The 23,770-nt window shown below is 44.4% G+C and overlaps 2 protein-coding genes and 1 pseudogene across 2 annotated transcripts; all 3 read left to right on the forward strand.

Annotated features, from left to right (window-relative positions):
* The first annotated feature begins 315 nt into the window (after positions 1-315).
* LOC144278300 (acidic mammalian chitinase-like) lies at positions 316-2,188 on the forward strand (annotated as a pseudogene).
* Positions 2,189-5,882: 3,694 nt separating this feature from the next.
* Positions 5,883-14,063, forward strand: LOC144278026 (acidic mammalian chitinase). The gene is made up of 11 exons (XM_077839142.1): positions 5,883-5,907; positions 6,803-6,832; positions 8,682-8,883; positions 9,816-9,872; positions 9,979-10,144; positions 11,057-11,181; positions 11,650-11,773; positions 11,919-12,104; positions 12,640-12,759; positions 12,882-13,023; positions 13,825-14,063. The coding sequence occupies exons 1-11, from the start codon at positions 5,883-5,885 to the stop codon at positions 14,061-14,063; spliced, it is 1,416 nt and encodes a 471-aa protein (XP_077695268.1).
* A 2,144-nt stretch (positions 14,064-16,207) lies between these two features.
* On the forward strand, positions 16,208-22,373 carry CIMAP3 (ciliary microtubule associated protein 3). Its single transcript, XM_077839026.1, has 6 exons — positions 16,208-16,232; positions 16,590-16,732; positions 17,803-17,901; positions 19,208-19,341; positions 21,612-21,729; positions 22,305-22,373. Exons 1-6 carry the CDS (start codon positions 16,208-16,210, stop codon positions 22,371-22,373), a joined length of 588 nt encoding a protein of 195 aa, XP_077695152.1.
* Positions 22,374-23,770: the final 1,397 nt, after the last annotated feature.

The raw sequence follows: 23,770 nt of genomic DNA on the forward strand, positions 1-23,770 counted from the left end.
TTACTACACCATACTCTAAAATGCACAGTAATGAGGCTCAGGAGATATTTTAGGTGAAGCCCAGATACAAGTCAAGTGGTTGCCTAGTCCCAGGTTTAAAGTGATAATTATTCTCTTTTTCTTTAAAGGGTTGGCACGCCTGCTGAATGCACAGATAGGTAGGAGGTTTTTTTATTCTGAAAATACATTATTATTTTTGTTTCCCCTTTGGGACAGGAGGATATTTTAATATATTCTGTATTATTTTAGGAGTACTTAGAGACTAACAAATTTATTTGAGCACAAGCTTTCGTGAGCTACAGCTCACTTCATCAGATGCGTCCACTGAATAGGTAGGTCAGAACTTGACCTCTATCTTAGTCATTACCAACACTTGGATAGTGTTATGGGGACAGTTCCACTTCAGAAGATAAATGGACATCCTAGACATCGGAAAAGGATCTGATATTCAGATGTTGAATAGCAGGGCAAGTCATAAGGTCACCCCTGTTCTGGTGTGTGCACTGAGCCTATGAGGGGTTTCCTCAAGCACACACCTGCACCTACCACCTAGTTCTAAGCACTCATGGGCATTATGGGTTAAATCCTCATCCCATCCTAAGGACGCACAAGACCCAAAGAGGAGTAGAACCACCGTGCAGGAGAAGAGGGGTAGGCTTTGGAGAAGCCAGGCACTCAGGAAGTGAGAGCATGACCAGTGTCACCATTGTGGAGCCAGCACTAACAGGACAACGAACCATTCAGTGGGTTAAAAAGGACTGGAGATAGATGTATGTAATGATCCCCACAGGTATCTGGACTACTTCCACGTATGACAGCCATATGGCGTCCATGGCTCCTGGGAAGGATACAGTGGAGAGAACAGCCCTCTCTACAAAGACCCGGCTGACGCTGGTAGCAATGTCTACTTCAATGTTGTAAGTATATCTTGAAAGCTTAGGGCCAGGGTCCTTTCGGTCTGTAATGACATCAGCCTTTACAATTGCAGAGGTGTAAGAATTAACATGGCAATTAACAGTCCTTGGAGAGACTAACTCGTCTGTTGCCTATAGGATTATGCCATGAATTACTGGTGCCCCAGCTGAGAAGCTCATTGTTGGATTACCAACCTATGGACACACCTTCAACCTGAGCAACCCTTCCAACACTGCTGTCAGCGCTCCAACCTCAGGACCGGGGCCTGCTGGACCTGACACAAGACAGTCTGGGTTCTGGGCTTACTATGAGGCATGTGTGCTCGCTCATACCACACAAATATTAAATCACTAATACTCACGGAGAACTGTTAGCCAGTGCGTCATACGCTGAAATTAGGTCTAACAAACGATCCCATTGACTAATTGCAACTAGCTAACTAATTCATCAAAAATTACAGTTTGTTCATGGACAAGAGAAGAGAAACAAGGATCTAGATTCACAGAATACCTTATTTTTAGTGATTTATTCTGCCTGATTTAAAAATAGACTATATTACCCTAGCTAATTTCAGCTGAATGTATCAGAAACAGAATAAAATGCACCCTCATCCTTGCACACCATAAATGCCTTATTAGACACAAAGGGTAAATTAACGGATTATTAATTATTGAGTCCACAAGGTAAAGCAATCAGGGAGCCTACTCGAATTCTTTCCCCTGCAGTGTGTCTAATTCTTCCACATCATCTCTTGGCGCTATTTAAATTAATTTAAATGAAGCTGATTAAGGAGTACAAATCCTTAGAGACGATACTTATGGTCATAATTAATGAATAAGTCAAAGAAACTGTCACAGTTCTCTTTTACAGGACACTTGTTAAAATCCTCACTTCCACTTTGCTTAGATCTGCACCTTCCTGAAGAACAGAGCCACCCAGGCTTGGGATACCCCTCAGGATGTCCCCTATGCCTACAAGGGCAACGAGTGGCTTGGATATGACACTATCAAGAGCTTCAACATCAAGGTATGATGAGACCTTCTGGTGTAACTAATGCCAGACGAGGCTTCCATTCAGCATGAGCATTTGGGCTGATTTTAGCTTCTCTCCTGGCACTTAACAGGCTCAGTGGCTGATGAAGAATAACTTTGGAGGCGCTGTGGTTTGGTCTCTCAACCTGGATGACTTCACTGGCACGTTCTACAACCAGGGCAAATTCCCCCTGATCAACACTCTGAAGAATGCTCTTGGACCGCAGAGCGCTAGTGAGTAACTCCAGTAGGACGGGCTCTCAGAATTAACTCCCTGGTCGCACACAGAGATGAGAATCTGCATGCTAGCAGGGGTCTATAATGTTGCTTTTGGCCTGATTCAATGCACCCCTGAATAGCCACTCTCTCAAGAGTAATAACATATAGACAAGTGACTATCTACAACTCCCTATTTTAGAACATTTCTACCCTTTCCCCTTTGTGGGAATGCCATAGAGTTAGGTGCAAAGTCAGATGTTAAGTGACACAGGGGACTAACACTACAGCTTTTCATCTCCCTGAGACTTCGCTCAATTCAAGTCATGATTAAGGATATGAAAACATGGCTTTCAGTCTTTTGAAGTGTGGTCACAAGGCAAAAACAGTTCGCAGTTCAGAACGATTGATAGTGTCTGCCCACAATTAGACAGGGGCTGGAACAGCAGGATCGAGACTGAGCTCTACTCACAGAGCTGTGGGGAGGACCTAGGAGCGGGGAACACGGGGCTGCTGTGGATCTGGAGTGAATAAACTTTGCCTAAACTTTGGGATGCTTTGGGAAGCTGAAACTGGATCCAAATCTGAATGTAATGGTTTCGTTTCCTCTTCATAATGAAGCAATCAGAAGCCCAAACTTCAGCGAATATGAATTCAGGAACTAAAATTTGTTTCTTGGGACCAAAAAAACCAACAACCAATGATGAAAGAACAACAAAAATCGCCACGTGTGACAGAAGGCAGAGTGTCTCACTCTGTAGGATCCTCTGCCTTCAGCTGTCTTGCAGCCCCACCTCCCACCCCCCTGGCATATAGACTGACACAGTTAAGTTTAAAGGTGGCGTCTAACAAGGAGATCAAAGCTTTATACCGCACATATTGTTTTGCGGGTAAAATACAGACACAGCAATCTCACCAACAGATACTATAGTGATAGAAGATAGACAGACAGGTAGGTAGGTAGGTAGAGAAAACCTGTTAATGTAAGGGTTGACAGAGACCTTCGCATCTGAAAATCCAGGTGATCCACCACACCACACCACACACTTCATTCCCCACAACAGACATATTTAAGCAGTGTGATCTATTATAATATGACAAAGAGCCATGGCCCTGCAGTGAACAACGTTATGTCGGCTGCTTGATGGCAGAGCCACGGTTCATAGTTCAAGGGAATCCTTTCTTTGATTTTGGTGAACATGGGTGTGACAGATAGGGCAATTTCCTGAAGTATCTTTGGGAGGTCTTATCGTATTAAGTCTTTGTGTCATTGTGGGCCAGGGTTTGTATGCAATTCCATGGGGAAGAGGAAAACAAAGCCCCCTCAGGAACTAAGAACAGTGGGATGTGATGAGGCAAATTAACTCAGGCTGTAACACCTCCTGAGAGGTCCCACCCCTGAGAAGGTTCACCTATATTGGCTCAAACTGGATTCTCCAGAGGCCAACAGAATGGATAAATGGATAAATAACCTGAGTTTAAACTGACTCTGGGCCTGCTTTCTGACCCAGCAAACAGACAGGACCTTGTGACCAAGGTAGGAGAGGACCCCAATCTTTAGGGAAGGGTTGCAAGGACTGACACTGACCAGAGCTCTTATGGAGACTGAGGGGATGATCTCTGGTAAGCTTATTAGCATCTATATAGGTTATTTAATTGTTTTAATAGGTTTTCTCTGCAATGCTCTCACCAGAACAATAGATGTGCTTGCTTAGAAAAATCTCTGTGGTAACTTAGAATCCTGGGCTGTTTATAGGGTTGCCAGCTTTGGTTGGCCGAATTCCTGAAGATTTCATCACATGACATAATCTTTAATTAAAGATGAATCTTTAATTCCTGGAGCCTCCCAGGCAATCCTGGAAGGTTGGCAACCCAGCCGTTTATGGGCTCTGAGGAGAACACCAAAGTGCAGGAACAAGGCCTCTTTGGACAGTCTGCCTTGCTGAGGGAACTCACAGTGTACGCCAGGGACTCAGCAGCTTGGGGAAACCCTGGTCAGGTGTTTCCACCCAAGAGAGGTGACAGCTGAGGAGCAGGGAGCCTAGCATGGGTGCCCTTGCTGGGCCATAACGTGCAGTTCCCCTCAACCATGACAATGGGTTTCCAGTACGAGCTAAGGTTGCAAATGAACTTGACAACTCAAAGCACCAAACCAAGTTATAACAAGGGCAAATGGCTGGAAATTGAAGCCAGACAAATTCAGATTAGAAATAAGGGTGCAAATTTTTAACAGTGAGGGTAATTAACTATTGGAACAATTTATCCAGGGCTGTGCTAGATTCTCCGACACTGGCAATATTTAAATCAAGACTGGATGTTTTTCTATAAGATCTGCTCTAGTTCAAACAGGAATTAATTCAAGGCAGTGTAATGGCCTGTGTGAGACAGGAAGTTAGACTAATTACAATGGTCCCTTGTGGTTTATAATCTATTAATCCAGTTCACATTTTGGTTTTTGCCTATTTCTACAATCTAACTCAGCCAAATAGAATACATGGGGAGTCAGTTCACTTTGCACAAGAGATGGAGATACTGGGCCCAATTCTGATCTCATTTTACAATTAGTAAATTGCTTAACTCCATTGATTTCTGGGCTGAAGTGGGATTCAAGTCCCACTCCCACTTAAAGGAAGCAGACTGTGGATGTCATAGCATACACACAGAGAAATTATATAAAAACATAAGTACTCTTGCTGGAAGGTTGCAACATAACATGACTTTATTTTTTAGAATTCAAAACAATAACACACCAGAGAGAGACAAAGCAGGCTGCTCCCTAAAACAGCGAGGTACAGCTCACTCCACCTTACTTTAGGCTGGCTGGTTTCAAACTGACTGCTGCTAGACCTAGTTTGCACACTTCCCTACAGAGTCCCCTCGCTTGTAAGCAGGCCCAGGGAAAAACCCTGACATTTAGAGTGACAGTCTATGATTTTAACAGTGTTTAAATAAACCACAATAGTTACATAAAGTCTTTAGTTCTCTTGGCATCTCCAATCTCATTCAAATAACAATATTTACAGTTGTTTTATCTAGACCAGTGGTTCCCAAACTTGTTCCGCCGTTTGTGCGGGGAAAGCCCCTGGCGGGCCGGGCCAGTTTGTTTACCTGCTGCATCCACAGGTTCGGCCGATCGCGGCTCCCAGTGGCCGCGGTTCGCTGCTCCAGGCCAATGGGAGCAGCACAGGTCGAGGGACATACTGGCCGCTGCTTCCCGCAGCCCGCAGTGGCCTGGAGAAGCAAACTGCGGCCAGGGGGAGCTGCGATCGGCCGAACCTGTGGACGCGGCAGGGGCTTTCTCTGGACAAGCGGCGGAACAAGTTTGGGAACCACTGATCAAGTAACATTCAACAAACCTATTAAAAGGTTATTTGCATTGCAAATAATACATTACAATACATTTTCATTAGGGACATTAAAATAGTATAAGAACCAGCACATTGGAAAATGCATGTTTATCTTTTATATCTCCTTAGGTCTGCCCTTTCCACATTGGCAGGACTATTACACAAGATAGGTTACCTAGAAAATTGGAATCTATTTTATTACAAAGGAAGGTTGGAAAGTTTTGTTGATTTATCCATTAGCTAACCATTAAACTCTGTTAGATACCGCATCGTTTGTGTCTGTTTGGTAACAAGGTGACTGTGTGATAAAGAAGGAGGCTACATGGTATAAAAGAACGAGAGAAACGTCATTGGATCAGTACAGAAGTAAATCATGGCCAAGCTGATCCTCCTCACCAGTAAGTCCATGCGTATTATTTTATATTGGTGCATATTTTTCACAAGAACTGTGCAGCTCTATTCTTGGTCACTTTAAGCTGCAACTGCAAAGAGACGTAGCACATCAGTAGGTCCTTACGGAGCACTCATTTTGTGCTGCATTGGAGCATGTGCTGAAGATCAGATTCACCGTACTAAATCAAGCCATTTGGTCCAGCTAGACCAGTGGTTTTCAACCTGTGGTCCATGGATCTCTGGGGGTTCGCAGACTGTGTCTAAGGGGTCCACAAAAGGTTGTCATTACCTTCTAACAGTGGTTTTCAATCTGTGGTCCAAAGACTATGTCTAAGATTTCCAAAAGTGTCCGCACCTCCATTCGAAATTGTTTAGGGGTCCGCAAATGAAAAAGGGTTGAAAACCACTCATCTAGACTAGTGCTTTGCCCATAGCAGTTGACAATGCCTGTGCTTGGAAGAAGGTCAAAGAACTTCCCAATGATGCACCAACCAATTGCGCAATGCTGTGCATAGGGTGGAAAATTCCTTCCTGACCTCCTATGGCATCAGTTTAACAGCCTGAGATATGATATGTGATCATTCCTATCCTCAGGACTTATCGGTCAATTATCTGACCTTCTTGATAAATACAGCTACAGTATTTGACTCAATCTTCCATGAATGATGTATGCTAAATTCAATCCCTGAATATCTACAACTTCCATTGATATCACTTATTCATGGGCAGGATTTGACCACTTGTTTGCAAGGTACGTCCTTGGGAAGGTCTTATTCATGAGTGCAATATGGCATCTTATGACTAGAATTGATTGGAGGTATTTGAGCCCTAGGCTTGTGAACTGTTTGTGCATTTTGCATTTTATTCCGATAGTTTCTTTACTTTTGCTTTTCTTGACAGGTCTAACACTTTTGCTGAATGCTCAGCTGGGTGAGTATTTTTCTTAAATGACTTTGTTCTTTCTTTGATATTTGCCATATCTTACTGGTATTGTGTCCCACCCATGAATTAAGCCCTATATAGCTATTTGCAATGTCTGAGGCGCATTTAAAATGGATCCAAACAAAACAGTGACGTCCCATCTACATCCCACTCACATAGCCCCTCTACAGGAGATAGCAGTCGAACAGATAGAGATACATAGAGCATGGTGAACAAACAATTCTGTGAAGCTGGGAATGGGCGACAGGGGATGCATCACTTGATGATTACCTGCTCTGTTCATTCCCTCTGGGGCACCTAGCACTGGCCACTGTCAGAAGACAGGATACTGGTCTAGATGGACCATGGGCCTGACCCAGTCTGGCCGTGCTTGTGTTCTTAGGAGAGCTCATCCACAATGGCAAGTATAGGAAAACAGGAAAGCATAAGATAAACATAAACTCTTAGATATAACCCATCCCTTGGTTCCTTACAGACCTACACTGTATGAGGAGCAAGATGGGCTTTAAGGAGAGCCCAAAATTCAAATGCGTGGCGTTCATAATTTAATCAGTGCACACTTAAATTGAGTGCATTAAGCCATCACATTCAATCAGTGACCAAGCTCCATTTTCCTTCTCTGCCAGACAAAACTGATGAGCTGTTCTGTTGTTTTAAAGGTAAAAGGTATAAGATCCACATAAAATTGACAGGCTCCAATTCTCCTGTCACTTACACTGGTTTTACTAATAGTGTAATGCGACTGACTTCAGTGGCATCACTCCTGATTTACACCCTTGTGAGTGAGTGGAGAATTGGGCCCATAGTTGATATTGACTAGAGCTGGTTGAAATTTTGAAGTCTTGTTTTTGGGTTTTCGTTTTTTTTAAATCACCCAAACAGCTGGTGACACTTTTTGAAATTGAAAATGTTGACTTTTCAAAATGATAAATGTTCAGATTTGAATAAAGGGGGAAAACAGGGTTTGTTTTTTTAATTCCCTCCTTTTCTATCAGCTCTCATATTAATAGAATAGACCGATGCCTAAGAATTCAAATAATACTGTTTGCCTGCCATAATTAGCAATAAGAAAAGGAGTCCTTGTGGCACCTTAGAGACTAACCAATTTATTTGAGCATGAGCTTTCGTGAGCTACAGCTCACTTCATCAGATGCATACCGTGGAAACTGCAGTTTCCACGGTATGCATCTGATGAAGTGAGCTGTAGCTCACGAAAGCTCATGCTCAAATAAATTGGTTAGTCTCTAAGGTGCCACAAGGACTCCTTTTCTTTTTGCGAATACAGACTAACACGGCTGTCACTCTGAAACCCATAATTAGCAATGTTATCCAACCTTGCCATTAGTAGCTTGGTTGCTTCCAGCATTAGTATCCTCAGTGGATCAAATCAGGATATCTGGATTATATCATCAAGACATTACCTGGACATTCATGGGCTCATTCCTACCTTCTACATCTTATGAATTGTGGATCCACAGACACTGGTACCAGGCCTAAATGGGGGAGTTTGAAGAAGCTATGCAGCAGCCTTCCTTGTCTTCTATTCCTATGTTTCTACACTGTGCAAAAGTCCTGCATTTTTCCTGAGGGTTTATTTTGTCGGCATTGACTTTACTGAAACTACCTCAAAGCAGCAAGCACCATGTCCGGTAGTAAGTGTTTTCAGAGTTGGGTCTTAAAGGATTAGAATGCTCCTCATCATCATCTCTACTCTGAGGTCCCCTTGGTGTAGCCAGAAAGAGTCCTATCTGTGGCCATGCTTCATTTTCATGAACCGGCGTAGTTTATTATAACAAATATCCCTGTACCATCTCCCCCTCCTCTTGGCCAAAAACAGGTTCTGCCTATCTGCTGACATGCTACTTCACCAACTGGGCCCAGTACAGACCAGGCCTTGGGCGCTTCATGCCTGATAACATTGACCCATGCCTCTGTACTCATCTGATCTATGCCTTTGCGGGCATGAAGAACAATCAGATCACTACCATCGAATGGAACGACCTGACTCTCTACAAATCCTTCAATGGTTTGAAAAACCAGTGAGTAACCCAATGACAAGAGACTAAAGATAGATTTGTGCATTAACACCTGACTGTATGTACTAGATCCTTAAAAACCTCTGCATTATTATGAACAAGGCACTGAGACTTCAGAGTGAAGCACCCATGACTGCTAGCTTTATGGATCATGTCTGCATTGCAGGGGCATCTGCACAGTGCTGGCTGAGCTCCCAAAGTCCTGACCAGCCTGCACTGGGCTCAGCGTGAAACCTAGAGACAGTGTCTTCTTTGATTGCTCTAAAGTGCTAGGCATAATCCCAAAACACCATAGTAACCACCCTTGAAGATTTGAGGTATTGTTGTAGAGGGAGATGGTACAGCAGCTCAAGAGAATCCATGTCTAGATCGTTATTTACCTTCAGTTACTATGATCCTATATCCAAAATATATTTCTGGGAACTTAAAGCAATATACCCAAGTGTATAGTCTATTTATGTATATTATATATAATATGTTCCCATTAAATACATATCTAAATCAAACTGAGCTAATTTCACCAATGAGTGATCAATTGGGAGATGGCCTATCAATTTCTAAGGCTCACTTAGGGGTGAAATATGACACGGTGGATAGGAATCAGATCTGGAGTCCTTTCCTGGCTCTGCCACTAACGTGCTGTATGACCTTGGGCAAGTCACTTCTACTCTCTTTGCCTCAGTTCCCCCATCTGTAAAACAGGGATAATGAGATGATTATCCCTCTGTAAAGTGTGTTGAGCTCTATGGCTATAAAAGAACCTCTATAAAGAGCTAAGTATTACTGAGTAAGGCAAGGCAACACAACGAATCTCAGAGCACACTAGTCTCTCTTCTATCTCAGGACAGCAATTACAATACAGTGGGACATACCAAACCAGAATTCCTCCATTTGTTCTTTATTCATACCGCCCCCCCCCATCTCAATCTTTGTAGGAACGGACAGCTGAAGACCCTCTTGGCTATCGGAGGATGGAATTTTGGAACAGCTCCGTAAGTCCAACCCATCCCTTTCTCTCTGACTGCATCCTGGTATTTTGAACATTTGAGGGAGTGAGTGAGGCAACAACCAGACTCCCTTCCCCTTTTTTCTCCCTAGGTTTGCTGCGATGGTTTCCACTCCCGAGACTCGCCAGACCTTCATCAGTTCTGTCATCACATTCCTGCGCCAGTATGAATTTGATGGGCTAGACTTTGACTGGGAATACCCTGGCTCCAGAGGCAGCCCAGCTCAGGATAAGAGCCTCTTCACCGTCCTTGTTCAGGTAAGGAGGAAGCCAGCTCCTCGGTGCTGACAGAAACCTCAGTAAGAAGAAGAAAAAAAGTCACATTGTTTGTACAATGCACTACAAATGCTCCAGAGATGCATGTAAAACGTAAACGCATATAGGATACCAAATACTGGTGATATTAGCAGAATTATTTATTCATTAATTAGTATTCAGCTCAGCAAATCTCCATGGGATTCTATAGCATAGATAAGAATGGCGGATCTGACCATAAATCAGCTGTAGGTTTATGATCATATGGAAGAGCCCTTAGTACTTGTAATTTCACAGCTGATGAATATTAAGGATGGGGGTGAAAATTTCAAAAGTGTGTAAGTGACTTAGAAGCTAAAGCCCGATTTTCAAAAGTGACTTAAACACTTAGACCCAAATTTTCAAAAGTATCTAGGTGTGTAAAAATTCAGACAGGTACCTAGTGTGATTTTCAGAAATGCATGAGCACACTGGACACCTAACTCCTCTTAATTTAAATGGGAATTATGCACCTAACCCACTTAGGTGCTTTTGAAAATCTGACCAGTCAACTATCTGCATCTTTAGGTGCCTAAGTGCCTTTGAAAATCTTCCCTTAGGAGTCTCAACGTCATTGAAAAATCAATGGGACTTGGGCTCTGAAGTGCCTAAGTCACTTTTGAAATTGGCACTTAGGAGCCTAACTCACTTAGACGCTTTTGAAAATGTTACCCGTCTTCTTCACATTGCCAGACAGAATTAACAAAACATGGGTGGACAAAACCGAGCAGTCTAATGGTCCTACTCATTGCAGTAAGAATTCTCAAGGAGGGAATGGGGCCATTTCTAATTCACCAGGTGCACATCAAGGGCGACCAGTGTTCAGTGTTGCTGCTCCTAACCAATTATGGGTTGTTGTTTTTTAATCTGCCTTAGGAAATGCTAGAAGCCTTCGAGCAGGAAGCCAAACAGGTTAACAAACCCAGGCTCCTGGTCACCGCTGCTGTGGCTGCAGGGCTCTCTAACATTGAGTCAGGCTACCAGATTCCTCAGCTTGGCCAGTGAGTATCATGCTTTCAGATATACTCTTCATCCCTCGCTTAAAGCACAGGCCACATTCGAGACAACGAATATATTTCACTGTGAAAACCAGCTTCATGTCCAAAAGCCTCAAGCCTGGCTGCCAAATTAGGCACCTAAATAAAGAAAGCCCTGATTTTCAAAGGTGCTGGGCACTCACTAAAACTTATGGGAGCTCTGGAGCTCGGCACCTCTGAAAACTCAGACCAATATGGATTTAGGTACTTGACTTGAGCCACTGAAGTTTGAAAAATTTGGCATCTGTAGTGAACTTTTGGCACTTAAAACAGAATCCATCCTTTATCTACAGAGAATCTTTAAAGTAGACACTAAAAATACAGGGGCTGTTTATATCACTGCTTCTGATTAGGCTTTGAAAAGCCACTGTTGATGAGGAAATGAATCATTCCGAGATGAAGACAATAGCGAAGGTAATTTTATCTCCTCAGGTATCTGGACTACTTTCACGTGATGACCTACGACTTCCATGGCTCTTGGGAGGGATACACTGGAGAGAACAGCCCCCTGTTTCAAGGCCCCACTGACACTGGCAGCAATATCTATCTCAATATTGTAAGTATATCTTGACCAAGATCCTTTAAGGCCTATAATGATAGGAAATTAAGAACAAAGAACTGATCCTTGAAAACTGCAGTGATGGAAGAATTTACCTGCCACTTGTGATCCAGAGTCTGTAACTCACTGACTGTTTTTATAGGACGATGCCATGAATTACTGGAAGAACAACGGTGCCCCAGCTGAGAAGCTTATTGTTGGATTCCCAACCTATGGACACACCTTCATCCTGAGCAATCCATCCAACACTGCTGTCGGCGCTCCAACCTCAGGACCGGGGCCTGCTGGACCTTACACAAAACAGTCTGGGTTCTGGGCTTACTATGAGGTTTGTGGGCTATGTAGTTGCAGTGAACAAAAATATCTGCTTGTTAAAACAATCTCAGCCCATCACAAGGCATATAAATCAGACTATAAATACTTCTATCAGAATAATTGTAAATGAGTATACAGAAAAGCAATTGTGACATCTATTATTAATAATACTTAATCAACCCCCATCATGGATTAACTGTTTTTCCTCTTTCTGCTTAGTTAGTGCTAGAATTAGGCCCAAACCAAAACTCAGGAACCATACGCCCCAGACCTCTGGAAGCAGAGTATGAAACACGAATTTAAATTTCATAGCTTAGCTCCTCAGTGACTGACAATAAAAAGCTGACATCTGTCTACTATGTGCTAAGAACAGGCACCCGAGTATAGGAGCCCACAAGGGCCACCCATAAAGTATGAGATGAAAACAAGTGAATCTGCTTTGTACAAGAGTTGTTGCTTCAAAACTGCTGTTCCGTTTTCTGTCCATTGGCTATCTGGTTGCAGCAGTGATGGAAGATTTTGTTTCTGTTTCACCCCCCTATTTTTAGATCTGCACCTTCCTGAAGAATGGAGCCACTCAAGTGTGGGATACCCCTCAAAATGTCCCCTACGCATACCAAAGCACTGAGTGGGTGGGATACGACAACATCAAGAGCTTCAACATCAAGGTACGATGGGACCCTCTGACCTATCAAAACCAGTGGGATCCCATTCTGCATCACTGTAGTTCCTTGAGTCTCTTTTTTGTGGGGTTTGGACTGATCTTGGCTTCTTTCCTGGCCCTTAACAGGCACAGTGGTTAATGAAGAACAACTTTGGTGGTGCTATGGTATGGACAATTGACCTGGATGACTTCACTGGCACGTTCTGCAACCAGGGCAAATTCCCCTTGATCAGCACCCTGAAGAATGCTCTTGGACTGCAGAGCACAAGTGAGTGACTCCAGCAGGACAGGCTCCCAGAATTAGCACCCTTTCCTCAGATGTACATGAGAATTTGAATACGCCCACTGGAGTATATAATGCTGAGCTACACCCTCTCAAAAGAAGCAATTTTATACCCCTGCCTACAATTCACCTTCCATTAAATTCTCCTTTTGTGACTGCCCACCCCACCTTCCAATCAAAGCACGGCTCTTTAGAGAGACCAGATTTGCTGTGATTCAAACGAACTTGTTTACTAAGGGGACTCCCGGCTGTTGCTAACCTAGCTTGAGCTAGTTTACAGATGCCCCTGCCATCTGGCAGAGCCCTTTAAAGATCTGTGTTCTGGAAAAAATCCTGCTCTAGTGGATCCCCTTGGAGATCAATCTCCTTTTACTTGAAGCTTGATTATTTTACGTTTCTGGGCCCTGATTGCCCAGTAATTCCACTGCATGCAACAGGTTTACAACAGAGGTGAGTCTGAACCTCTGAATCCATCAAGGAGGTACCCACTGATCACCCGATCCAAAACCTGCTTACGCCAATGAAAAGATTCCCATGGCTGTCAGTGGGAATTGAATCAGATCCTTCTTCTTCCAGTGTTTGATGCAGTCATCATGAGGCTCAGCCAGCGCACAGGGGGGAGAGGGGGGAGGAGGGCCTGTCCCTCTCAAAGACAGCAGACTGTGCATGGTATTGCCTGCTTCTAAGCACTGCATCTAATAACCATGGTCAGATACTAGAGTGACTGGGCATGTTATAAAATAATGGATCGTTATAGACCGATCTGTACATCATTTTCTGCTTCAGGCTGCACCGCTCCTGCTCAGCCCATTTCTCCAATCACAGCGGCTCCCAGTAGCGGAGGAAGTGGAAGTGGAAGCTCTGGTAGTGGCAGTGGGTTCTGTGTTGGCAAAGCCAATGGCCTCTACCCTGTTGCCAACAACAGGAATGCTTTCTGGCACTGTCTGAATGGCATCACCTATGAGCAGCATTGCCAAACTGGCCTGGTCTTTGATACGAGTTGCAGCTGCTGCAATTGGGCATAAACCAGGATCTCCAAGCAGATGAATTTGATCCAAATTCCCTATAGCTTTATGCATATCACTGAAACACCAAAATTCTGAAATAAAAGCCTGTAGCAAAAGCCCTCATGTGTTTGTCTGTTTTGCTGGACAGTGACTTCAGCCTCACTTTTTATTGTTTTAGATTTATTTTTAGATAATGTGTCATTTTTAATTTGCCCCTGGGCACAGAAATTTTATTCTTTGTATTAAAGGATCACCAACTGAGATCGGGGCCCTGTTTTGGTAGGCACTGTACATGCACACAATAAGAGACAGTCCCTGCCCCCAAAGAGTTTACAGTTGACACACAAGCACACAAGACAAGGTAAAGGAAGGTTTATTATCCCCATTTTGGGGAGCTTAGAGAGACAGACTGACATGCCCAAGGTCACACAGGGTGGTCTATAGCAAAGTCAGGAATGAGCTCCTAAATACCAAACCAAAGACTTAATCACTAACCAACCAATATTGTGCTCAAGGAAAAATGCATGTGTCCCAAAGTGTGAAATGTGCCATTTAAAACTGTTTTTATCACACCGTCAGCTAGACCTTTGCTGAGCAGAATGAAACACAACAGTAAAAACACCAGAAGCTGCGAGAGTCTTGTCTAGCACTCCTATAGTTGCTCCCAGCAATGGAGCAGCACCCAAATTAACAACAGAGTGAAATTTCTGGCCAATAAGTCAAATGAAGAAATCCTCCCAAAAGGAGCCAAATCCAGCATTCTGCCCACTCATGCCAACTGTACATTTTGACAGCCATGACAGCAGTTCCTACTGCCTCAAACTTAGGTGAGATAAGAAATAAAATGCTGGCAGAGTTAACCCAGACTAAGACTGATTTTTAAGCATGGGGGAGGGGAAAATATGAGAAAATTTGAAAGAACTGAGATTTAGTTTGCTGCTTTGGAAAAAAAAGACATGCTGGAGATGTTGCTATTCTATTCTGCTCTGTTTTTATCATTATTTTTGTATTGTGATAGCACCTAGGACCCCTGGGCATAGACTAGGACCCCATTGTGCTAGGTGCTGTACAAACACAGAACCAAAAGACGATTCTTGCCACCCCCCCCCCCCACCACCACCTGAGAGAGGACCATCTAATAAAACAAGAGACAGCAGCTTGAGACAAAGCCAGATGGGGGAAACAATGAGACAATATTGGTCGGAATGATAGGCAGTGGTCTTGGCATGCCAGCTGCCTAACTACTGCCAGTTATAAGACATCTATCTAGAAAGCATCTAAAACAGTGTGTGCGCCAGGGAGTGAGGCTGTAGGATAGGGATGCTTTTAAACATAGGTGCTGCACCCCCTGGCCTGAAGTGATTTCCATCATACACAGGGTTTTACAGTTTGGTTCAATGGCTCTCAGCACCCTCCTCCTCCCCCCCCCCACTTTACACATTATTCCAGCACCCCTGCTTTTAAACAAGGCGGGGTGCTGATAGGATCTGGCCCCCTGTGGTATTTCTCATCTGACTATTCTGTGGCTTGGATGCATATTATTCAGACCCTTTACTGAGAGTCCCTTTTTGCTAGAGGAAAAGGAGGACTTGTGGCACCTTAGAGAGGAACCAATTTATCTGAGCACCAGCTTTCCTGAGCTACAGCTCACTTCATGGGGTGCACCCGGGTCCTCCTTTTCTTTTTGCGGACACAGACTAACAGGGCTGCTCCGCTGACACCTTTTCGCTGGGTAACCTCAGCCCAACCCTGCAGGCTGGGGCCAGGGGATAGGAATGGGTCAGGTCGGAGCAGCCGCCGGCCACCCCCAGCCTCACTGCGAGCAGGAGACCAGCGCAGCGAGCCAGTCCGCGGAAGGACCGCCACAAAACAGCCTTGCCCGGGCTCAGAGCCCGCACCCGCGGTGCTCCGCCGGGGCTGCTGTTGTCTTTTGGCTCCGCCGGCAAATCGCTGCTCTGTGCGGTGCGTCCCGGCAGGGCGGCTCTGCGGCGGGCAGGGCGCCGCGGCCAGTGGGCGCCCCCGCAGCCCGGCGCTGGGCGCCCGCGGGCAGGAGCGCGGAGCAGCCCGGGGGGCGCGGGCGCGGCCCCAGCCGGTCGGGGAGCCCGGGAGTCCCCGCCCCCTCCCGTGGCCATGGCAACGGGCCGTACACACGGGCCGGCGGCATGATCTGGGAGTGGGAGCTGACCGGTGAGGGGAGCCGCGCCCAGCCCGGGCACCTCCCGGGGTGGGGGGCTCCCCCATCCGCCTCCGGCCCGGGCACCTCCCAGGGTGGGGGGGTCCCCTACCCCCGCCAGCCTCCGGCCCGGGCACCTCGGGGGGGAGGAAGGGGCTTCCCCGCCCGCACCGAGCCCAGGCACCTGCGGGGGGGGGGGGGTCCCTCGCCCATGTCCGGCCAGGGCCCCCCCCCCGGGGGCTCCCCAGGCGATGCTGAGCAGAGCCACCGCCTGTGGCTAAATCACACCCCACGCGGGGGGGGGGGGGCGGGGGGCAGGTCGCCACGTGCTTGTTCTAACTCCATCCCCTTCTTCTTTCTTGCATCTGTAGCGGTGCAGAAGCGAAACTCGTTTGGATCATGTCAAGCCAGGAAAATGTTCCCCTTTCACCATGCCCCAGACAGACTCGGGAACCAGCTGGTCCCCATCCTTGGGGACCCCTGTCGTGGGCCCGGGAGTTACCACACTGAAGAGGTGAGTCTTCTGCAGTAGAGCTCCCATCCCAGGGTAGTAGGATGAAGAGCCAGCTTGTGTCGCCAACCAAGATTGAGTCTCACCTGGCCTGGGGTATTTAATGTATTCAATGAGACAGTCCCGGCCTTGGAAAACTGTCTTTAGAGAGGTTTCAGAGTAGCAGCCGTGTTAGTCTGTATTCGCAAAAAGAAAAGGAGGACTTGTGGCACCTTAGAGACTAACCAATTTATTTGAGCATGAGCTTTCGTGAGCTACAGCTCACTTCATCAGATGCGTACCGTGGATACTGCAGCAGACTTTATATACGCACAGAGATCATGAGACAATACCTCCTCCCACCCCACTGTCCTGCTGGTAATAGCTTATCTAAAGTGATCATCAAGTTGGTCACTTTGGATGGGCTATTACCAGCAGGAGAGTGAGTTTGTGTGTGGGGGGGTGGAGGGTGAGAAAACCTGGATTTGTGCTGGAAATGGCCCAACTTGATGATCACTTTAGATAAGCTATTACCAGCAGGACAGTGGGGTGGGAGGAGGTATTGTCTCATGATCTCTGTGCGTATATAAAGTCTGCTGCAGTATCCACGGTACGCATCCGATGAAGTGAGCTGTAGCTCACGAAAGCTCATGCTCAAATAAATTGGTTAGTCTCTAAGGTGCCACAAGTACTCTTTTTCTTTTTGTCTTTAGAGACAAGCGGAATTTTTTTCAAGAGCACATAAACGGGGTAGACTCCTAAGTCCCATTTTGAATTGTACCCAATAGAAACAAAAGAAGGCATTATTATCCCTCATTTTCCAGCTGAGGCAGAGAGAGAATTAAGTGACTTCCCCTGAATCATACACAGAGGCTGTGAAACAGCCAGGAATTGAATCCACATCTGATTCCCTGGCTCCTGCTTTAATCACAAGACCATCCCACCTGTGACAGTGACAATTGAAAAAAGGCTTTTCTTGAGTTAAGAGACTTTAACAACAGGTTGGTCTCTAGCTGCTCAAATGCATTAAACCATAAACTGACATGAATGACATCGTAACTGGCACTAAACATGCTTCTGCTTTTTACATACAGAGGAGTAGCATGATATATGCCTTGACTCATAAACCAGAGAGCCTCAAAGGTTATGTACTGGGAGCAAGAACATCCCTACGTTTCCCACCAGACTGCAAGGTAAGGAAAGCACACTCTACTGTGCGTCAAGGCTGCTGCGTGTTCCTGTGGGTGGTTAAAAAAATAAATGCACTGTAATTCCATCACAAGTGCTTGTGATATGTATGCCCAATTTCCATTCACTTTGCTGGCTACTGCAGATATTTGATGACAGAATTAAGCAGGTAGGGCCAGATTTTCCAAAGCATCCCTCCATCCATTTAAGCACCTAAATAAGTGGCCCAATTTTCAGAATCACTGAACATGCCTGGTGCACATTGGGTGCTGAGCTCTTTGGCAATTCTGATCCCTGGTTCACACAAACCTAAAAGGAGTCTTACTCTGAATTTTTTGGGGGGAAAAATTCCTTTTTCATTTACTAGTCACAGCTCTATAAAAATAAGATAGTTCTACAAGGATTGCTAATTTAGAAATTTATTCACTCTGGGTGAAATTCACCTTTGTGCTGAAGGCTAGCTCAATGCACCACTTAAATTCCACCTAAGAAACAGAAATTAAGCAATGGATGGATCTTATGCTGATCCTCTGCCCAGTGCTGAATTTCTCCCTCAGTTGCATATATATATATATATATATATATATATATATATTTCATTAGAGATTACTCTGATATGCTGAAGCGTGAGGAAAGTATTCAACTATCCCCTCTACGGCTGATAAAGTAACCAAATACAAGGAATCCTTCTGTCACCTTCATTGCATGAACTTCTTAACCTGCTGAAGTAGCTCTTTGTTCTTACCTTCCTCAGCCAAGAGGATGTTTATCAGAAATAGATGTTGTTTATGAATTATAGATGGTGTCTAGATACAATGATGATGGGCACTTCAGAAATAGATTGAATCAGTTAAAGGAACAAACACAGACCAAACTTTGGAGGCTCGGTAATTGCAGGTTTCCACAGAAATACCCTACACACCTGCAGATCCCTTCATTGCTCCCAGAAGATAATAATTTTAGGAGTGATAGGGCACATACCGATATAAGATTAGTAGGAAAGTTTCATTGACGCCGCCAAGAAAACTGCCCAGCTTTAAGGTTTGTGCTTTTCGGCCAAAGCATCTCTAGCAATCCAAAAACAGAACAGAATTACAGACTTCCTAAAATATATGGGTCCTGTCCTGTCCTGATTCTTATTTACACTCCAACCACTTTACACTGCTTTGGCAGCGTGCGTACATTTACATTTGCAAGCTCTTTAAGGCCCCTTGACATGGTGAGAGCAGCTAGACTATAAATGAGCATCAGGCCCCCAGTGCTAACTTCTTTTCTTTTCTTTTCTTTTTTAATCTGCTGCCTGATAAATAGACTGTCACCCCTGGTCCTGGAACACACCAATCAGCATGGGTCAAAGACCAGAAGTTCCAGCCTGCCTACGCCCCATTTTCTGTCAAGTCATCACGATTTCCGCAGAAGGCTCTGGATAGAGAGTTTTTCCCTGGGTACCATAAATCTGTTTCTCACTCCTTTAGTAGCAAGGTAAAAGCCAGCCTAGGCATTAAGGGATAGGATTGCAAAGGCACAAATGGGAGGTAGGCAACTGCGTGCCCTAACTGCCCTGTGTTGTGTACCTTGAAAATCTCACCTAGAGTGTATAAAGACACCCTACACCCTGAGGTTCCAATGTTGCCAAGACACGGTAAATTTCAGCCAGATTTATCGATAGAAGCAAATGGCTCCAAAAAAAGCACAAAATCGATCTTCAGATGGGAATCTACCACACATGCCACATTGTGATCACTTAAGATGTCACTAACACAAGTGGAGGATGAGGTCCAAAATCCTGCTTTCACAAAATAGAATGTAAATTTCAATTTAACCACAGCACAAAACCAGGAAATCTTTTGGCACAATTCAGTGAAACGGAATCTCCACTCAAGATAAGCTCAGGGCTCCAATAGCAAGGGCGCTAAACATGTTAGCGTTAAAGCCCATTGATTGAGCATGACAGAGGAAATTGCACAGCATCAGTGCTGCCCTACATCGGGCTCCAGATAGTGTCTTAAGCTCTTCATTTTCATGAGCATTAAAAAACTGCCCCATATTCACCAACAGACTGGAAAAAAATAGCAAGGTTATGGTGATCTCCAAAAAATACTTCTGGAAACAGAAACATTATGCAACAGAAAAAGATTAAAGTTAAAGCTACTATTGCATAGATATATTTTAGTGGACAAAGTCAGCTTTTGTGGTTTGTAGTCACAATCTGTAGTGTAACAGTCTGATTTCTGTTGCTTTGATTATTTAGATCATAGTAAGACAAGAAATATTCACAGCAAAAAAGAGAGACTATGTTGTCTGTTTTACAGATCTCCTTTTCACATAGCATGTTTAGAAGCATGCCTTTAGAAATCAGCATCCATGAACCTCTCTCCACCTTGAATTTGTTGCAGGGATCTCATTTTTTTTCAATCTTTTGATATGTTTGCAGCGTACCCTGAGTCTGAAGGACTGGATCAAATAGAGAGAGGAGAGATGTAACCAGGGACTGCCCCAATAGCAGTGCCTAATCGATTTCATAAATGATCTGGAAAAAGGGAGAAACAGTGAGGTGGCAAAATTTGCAGATGATACAAAACTACTCAAGATAGTTAAGTCCCGGGCAGACTGCAAAGAGCTACAAAGGGATCTCTCAAAACTGGGTGACTGGGCATCAAAGTGGCAGATGAAATTCAAATGTTGATAAATGCAAAGTCATGCACATTGGAAAACATAATCCTAACTATACATATAACATGATGGGGTCTACATTAGCTGTTACCACTCAAGAAAGAGATCTTGGAGTCATTGTGGAGAGTTCTCTGAAAACATCCACTCCATGTGCAGCAGCAGTCAAAACAGTGAACAGAATGTTGGGAATCATTAAGGAAGGGATACAGAAAATATCCTACTGCCTCCATATAAATCCATAGGACGCCCACATCTTGAATACTGTGTGCAGATGTGGTCGCCCCATCTCAAAAAAGATATATTGGAATTGGAAAAGGTTCCAAAAAAGGCAACAAAAATCATTAGGGGTATGGAACGGCTTCCGTATGAGGAGAGAGTAATAAGACTGGGACTTTTCAGCTTGGAAAAGAGACGACTAAGGGGGGATATGATAGGGGTCTATAATATCATGATTGGTGTGGAGAAAGTAAATAAGGAAGTGTTATTGACTCCTCATAACAGAAGAACTAGGGGTCATCAAATTAATAGGCAGAAGGTTTAAAAAAAACAAAAGGAAGTATTTTTTCCACACAACACACAGTCAACCTGTGGAACTCATTGCCAGAGGATGTTGTGAAGGCCGAGACTATAACAAGGTTCAAAAAAGAACTAGATAAATTAATGGAGGATAGATCCATCAATGACTATTAGCCAGGATGGGCAGGGATGGTGCCCCTAGCCTCTGTTTGCCAGAAGCTGGGAGTGGATGACAGGGGATGGATCACTTGATGATTACCTGCTCTGTTTATTCCCTCTAAAGCACCTGGCATTGGCCACTGTCAGAAGACAGGATACCGAGCTAGATGGATCTTTGGTCTGACCTAGTATGGCCATTTTTATGTGATGACTACTCAAGATTTAGAATCCCAGTGTGATGAACCAAAGACCATATCATGCACATCTCCTCGTGGATCAACGTGGCACTTCTAAATCAGCAGAGTATAAACTCCTTGTCTAAATCAGTTGCAGAAATTAGATCTATTTTGTGTTCATCTTCCTTTAGACCTGGAACTTATGAAGCAGACAAGCTGCCACACAAGAAAATCACCTGGCCAATGAAGTTTGGGTCTCCAGATTGGTCTTTAGTACCAGTGCTAGAGAGGAGGACTCTAAGAACACAGGTATGGAATTTATGTAAAGGTATCCACATAGTTATTCTTTACTTTTGAGATGGGACTTGGTTGATCAAGGCATCAGACAAAGGAAACCGTACAGTTACCCAGAGGGACTAATGTCATTCTCCCCGTGCAGCACGCTGTACATAGAGAAAGAGAGGAAAATTACTAGAAATCCAAGAGGCTTAGAAGCAATGGGAAAGAAACATGACTGTTAATGAAGTTATGGTTGGGCATGCAGGGACTAATTTATGAAGAATGGGTCTGGAGAGAGGGCTGAAACAGTAAACTGTAAGTTATCTAGGACAGGACAGTTCCAGTCTAAGGATATAAAGAACCTCATGAAATATGCTAGGGCAATGTCTCATGTTTCCCTCTAATGCTAATCCACATAGAGGCTAATATTGCTAACAGCTAATGAGAGTTAGTCCTGTAACTCAAGCGATAGAGATTCAGAATTCAAACCGCACTCCCGACTCACTCTGGAGCTTCTTAAACTTGCCTATTTCTTTTAGCGCTGTTTTACAATGTGCTCTACTTTTAAAAGCTGTTACATCCATCCATATTTATTTCTGTTTTAGCTGATTACAGATAAAGAATTCAGGAAACATCGGAATCGATTGGCCTACTTGAGCTTATACTACAGCTGAATAGTTCTACCCATCAGAGCGTATCTTTTCCTTTCCAATTCTGTTTTTAGCTGCACCAAGAATCGGGGTGTAAAACTAGTTCTCCTATGCTACTCGGACTCCAAAATCAGGCTGCTTCATAGAGAACTGACCAGTGTTTCCATTAGGGCTTAATTGGTGTCATTTCACTTTTTTTAAAAAAAAAAACACGTCAGGTTTGGAACATGCTCCAGTGTCAAAGCGTATGTGGCCCGTGTGTGTGGGGGCGGAGTTTAATAAAAGTCTGACTTTTGGTGCTAGTGGGTTTGATTCTCTATTGCGCTGGGTCTTGCGCTGTGATTGACAGTAGTGCAAGGTGGGTTTAAAAGGCTAGCAAATCAGAATGTGCAGGAATAAGCAAAGTAGTGGAGGATTAGGCCCAGTGGCTAAACTTGGCATGGCTAACAGTGTTGGTGCTGCATTTCCAGCCAGCAGCAGGTGCTTATGTTCACCTCATAAGCCTGAGGATCCTCGTCACGTAGATTGAAATCCATAGGAGTTAGGCTCCTAAATGCCGTTTAGGTTCTGGCCCATACCATTTGTTGCTCTTTCACAGAGATTGTGATGGAAGACAGATGCTGTCAGAAGGTCATCAACTGTGGATCTAGAAAGTCTGCTTAGTGTTAATAAAAAATAGAAGGGGTTGGGTTTTTTTTTATTCTAGCAACGTCCTGCTTATTGGAGGACCCTAGAAAAGCAAGCTGCCCCAGGGCATATCTACAATACAAGCTGGAATTCATGACCTGGAGGTGTTTGGGGGAGGGGGAGGAAGAGTTAGGAAGGGGTTGAAGATGCACATGCTTATCCATTTCCTGTGTTCTTTCTTCCCACTCCCTTGCATGCTTGCAAGTCTCTCAAAGAATAGATGGATTTTGAAACTAGTAACTCCACCACTGGAATGATCCTCCAACGCGGATACCCCCTTCTAGCCATAAGCCCTCCTGCCCCTTCCCCAAATGCAATTAATAAAATCTAGCGAAAAAAATAGAAACAAAAACCCAGTCCCGAGCTGAGCTTTTACCCCAAACAGGGAAAAGTGCCAGAAATTCCATAGAGTCCATTGGAGACTTTGTTATTGATCCTGATTTTACAGGGAAGGTGCTCAGATGCTACAATGAGGGACAGCAGCATAAAACCCGACGATGGATAGATAATTTCCATGCCAAGCCTGTATTACCTTCTGAAACCATTATAATACAAGAGTAATCCCTTGTCACGCTAAAGCTGGCAGGTTATAGCTCTGAACGCAGAGGCTTTAGTGGCAGTTGCTGATATTTCTTAAGCAACATATTATCAGTCCTCATAGTAACTGTGCTTCCTCTTATTACACACCCTCAGAAATGCGTAGTTTTTCTTGACGGCATAATTTATCTAAATTC

The sequence above is a fragment of the Eretmochelys imbricata genome, chromosome 21, assembly GCF_965152235.1.
Source record: "Eretmochelys imbricata isolate rEreImb1 chromosome 21, rEreImb1.hap1, whole genome shotgun sequence".
NCBI lineage: Eukaryota > Metazoa > Chordata > Testudines > Cheloniidae > Eretmochelys > Eretmochelys imbricata.

Excerpts from the sequence above, each read along its gene's own strand:
- LOC144278026 (XM_077839142.1), top strand. The coding sequence starts at position 5,883 with ATGGCCAAGCTGATCCTCCTCACCA. Across the intron at positions 6,833-8,681 it reads TTTGCTGAATGCTCAGCTGG|GTTCTGCCTATCTGCTGACA; the intron begins GTGAGTATTTTT and ends GGCCAAAAACAG. Across the intron at positions 12,105-12,639 it reads GGTTCTGGGCTTACTATGAG|ATCTGCACCTTCCTGAAGAA; the intron begins GTTTGTGGGCTA and ends CCCTATTTTTAG.
- CIMAP3 (XM_077839026.1), top strand. The coding sequence starts at position 16,208 with ATGATCTGGGAGTGGGAGCTGACCG. Across the intron at positions 19,342-21,611 it reads GATAGAGAGTTTTTCCCTGG|ACCTGGAACTTATGAAGCAG; the intron begins GTACCATAAATC and ends ATCTTCCTTTAG. Across the intron at positions 21,730-22,304 it reads GGAGGACTCTAAGAACACAG|CTGATTACAGATAAAGAATT; the intron begins GTATGGAATTTA and ends TTTCTGTTTTAG.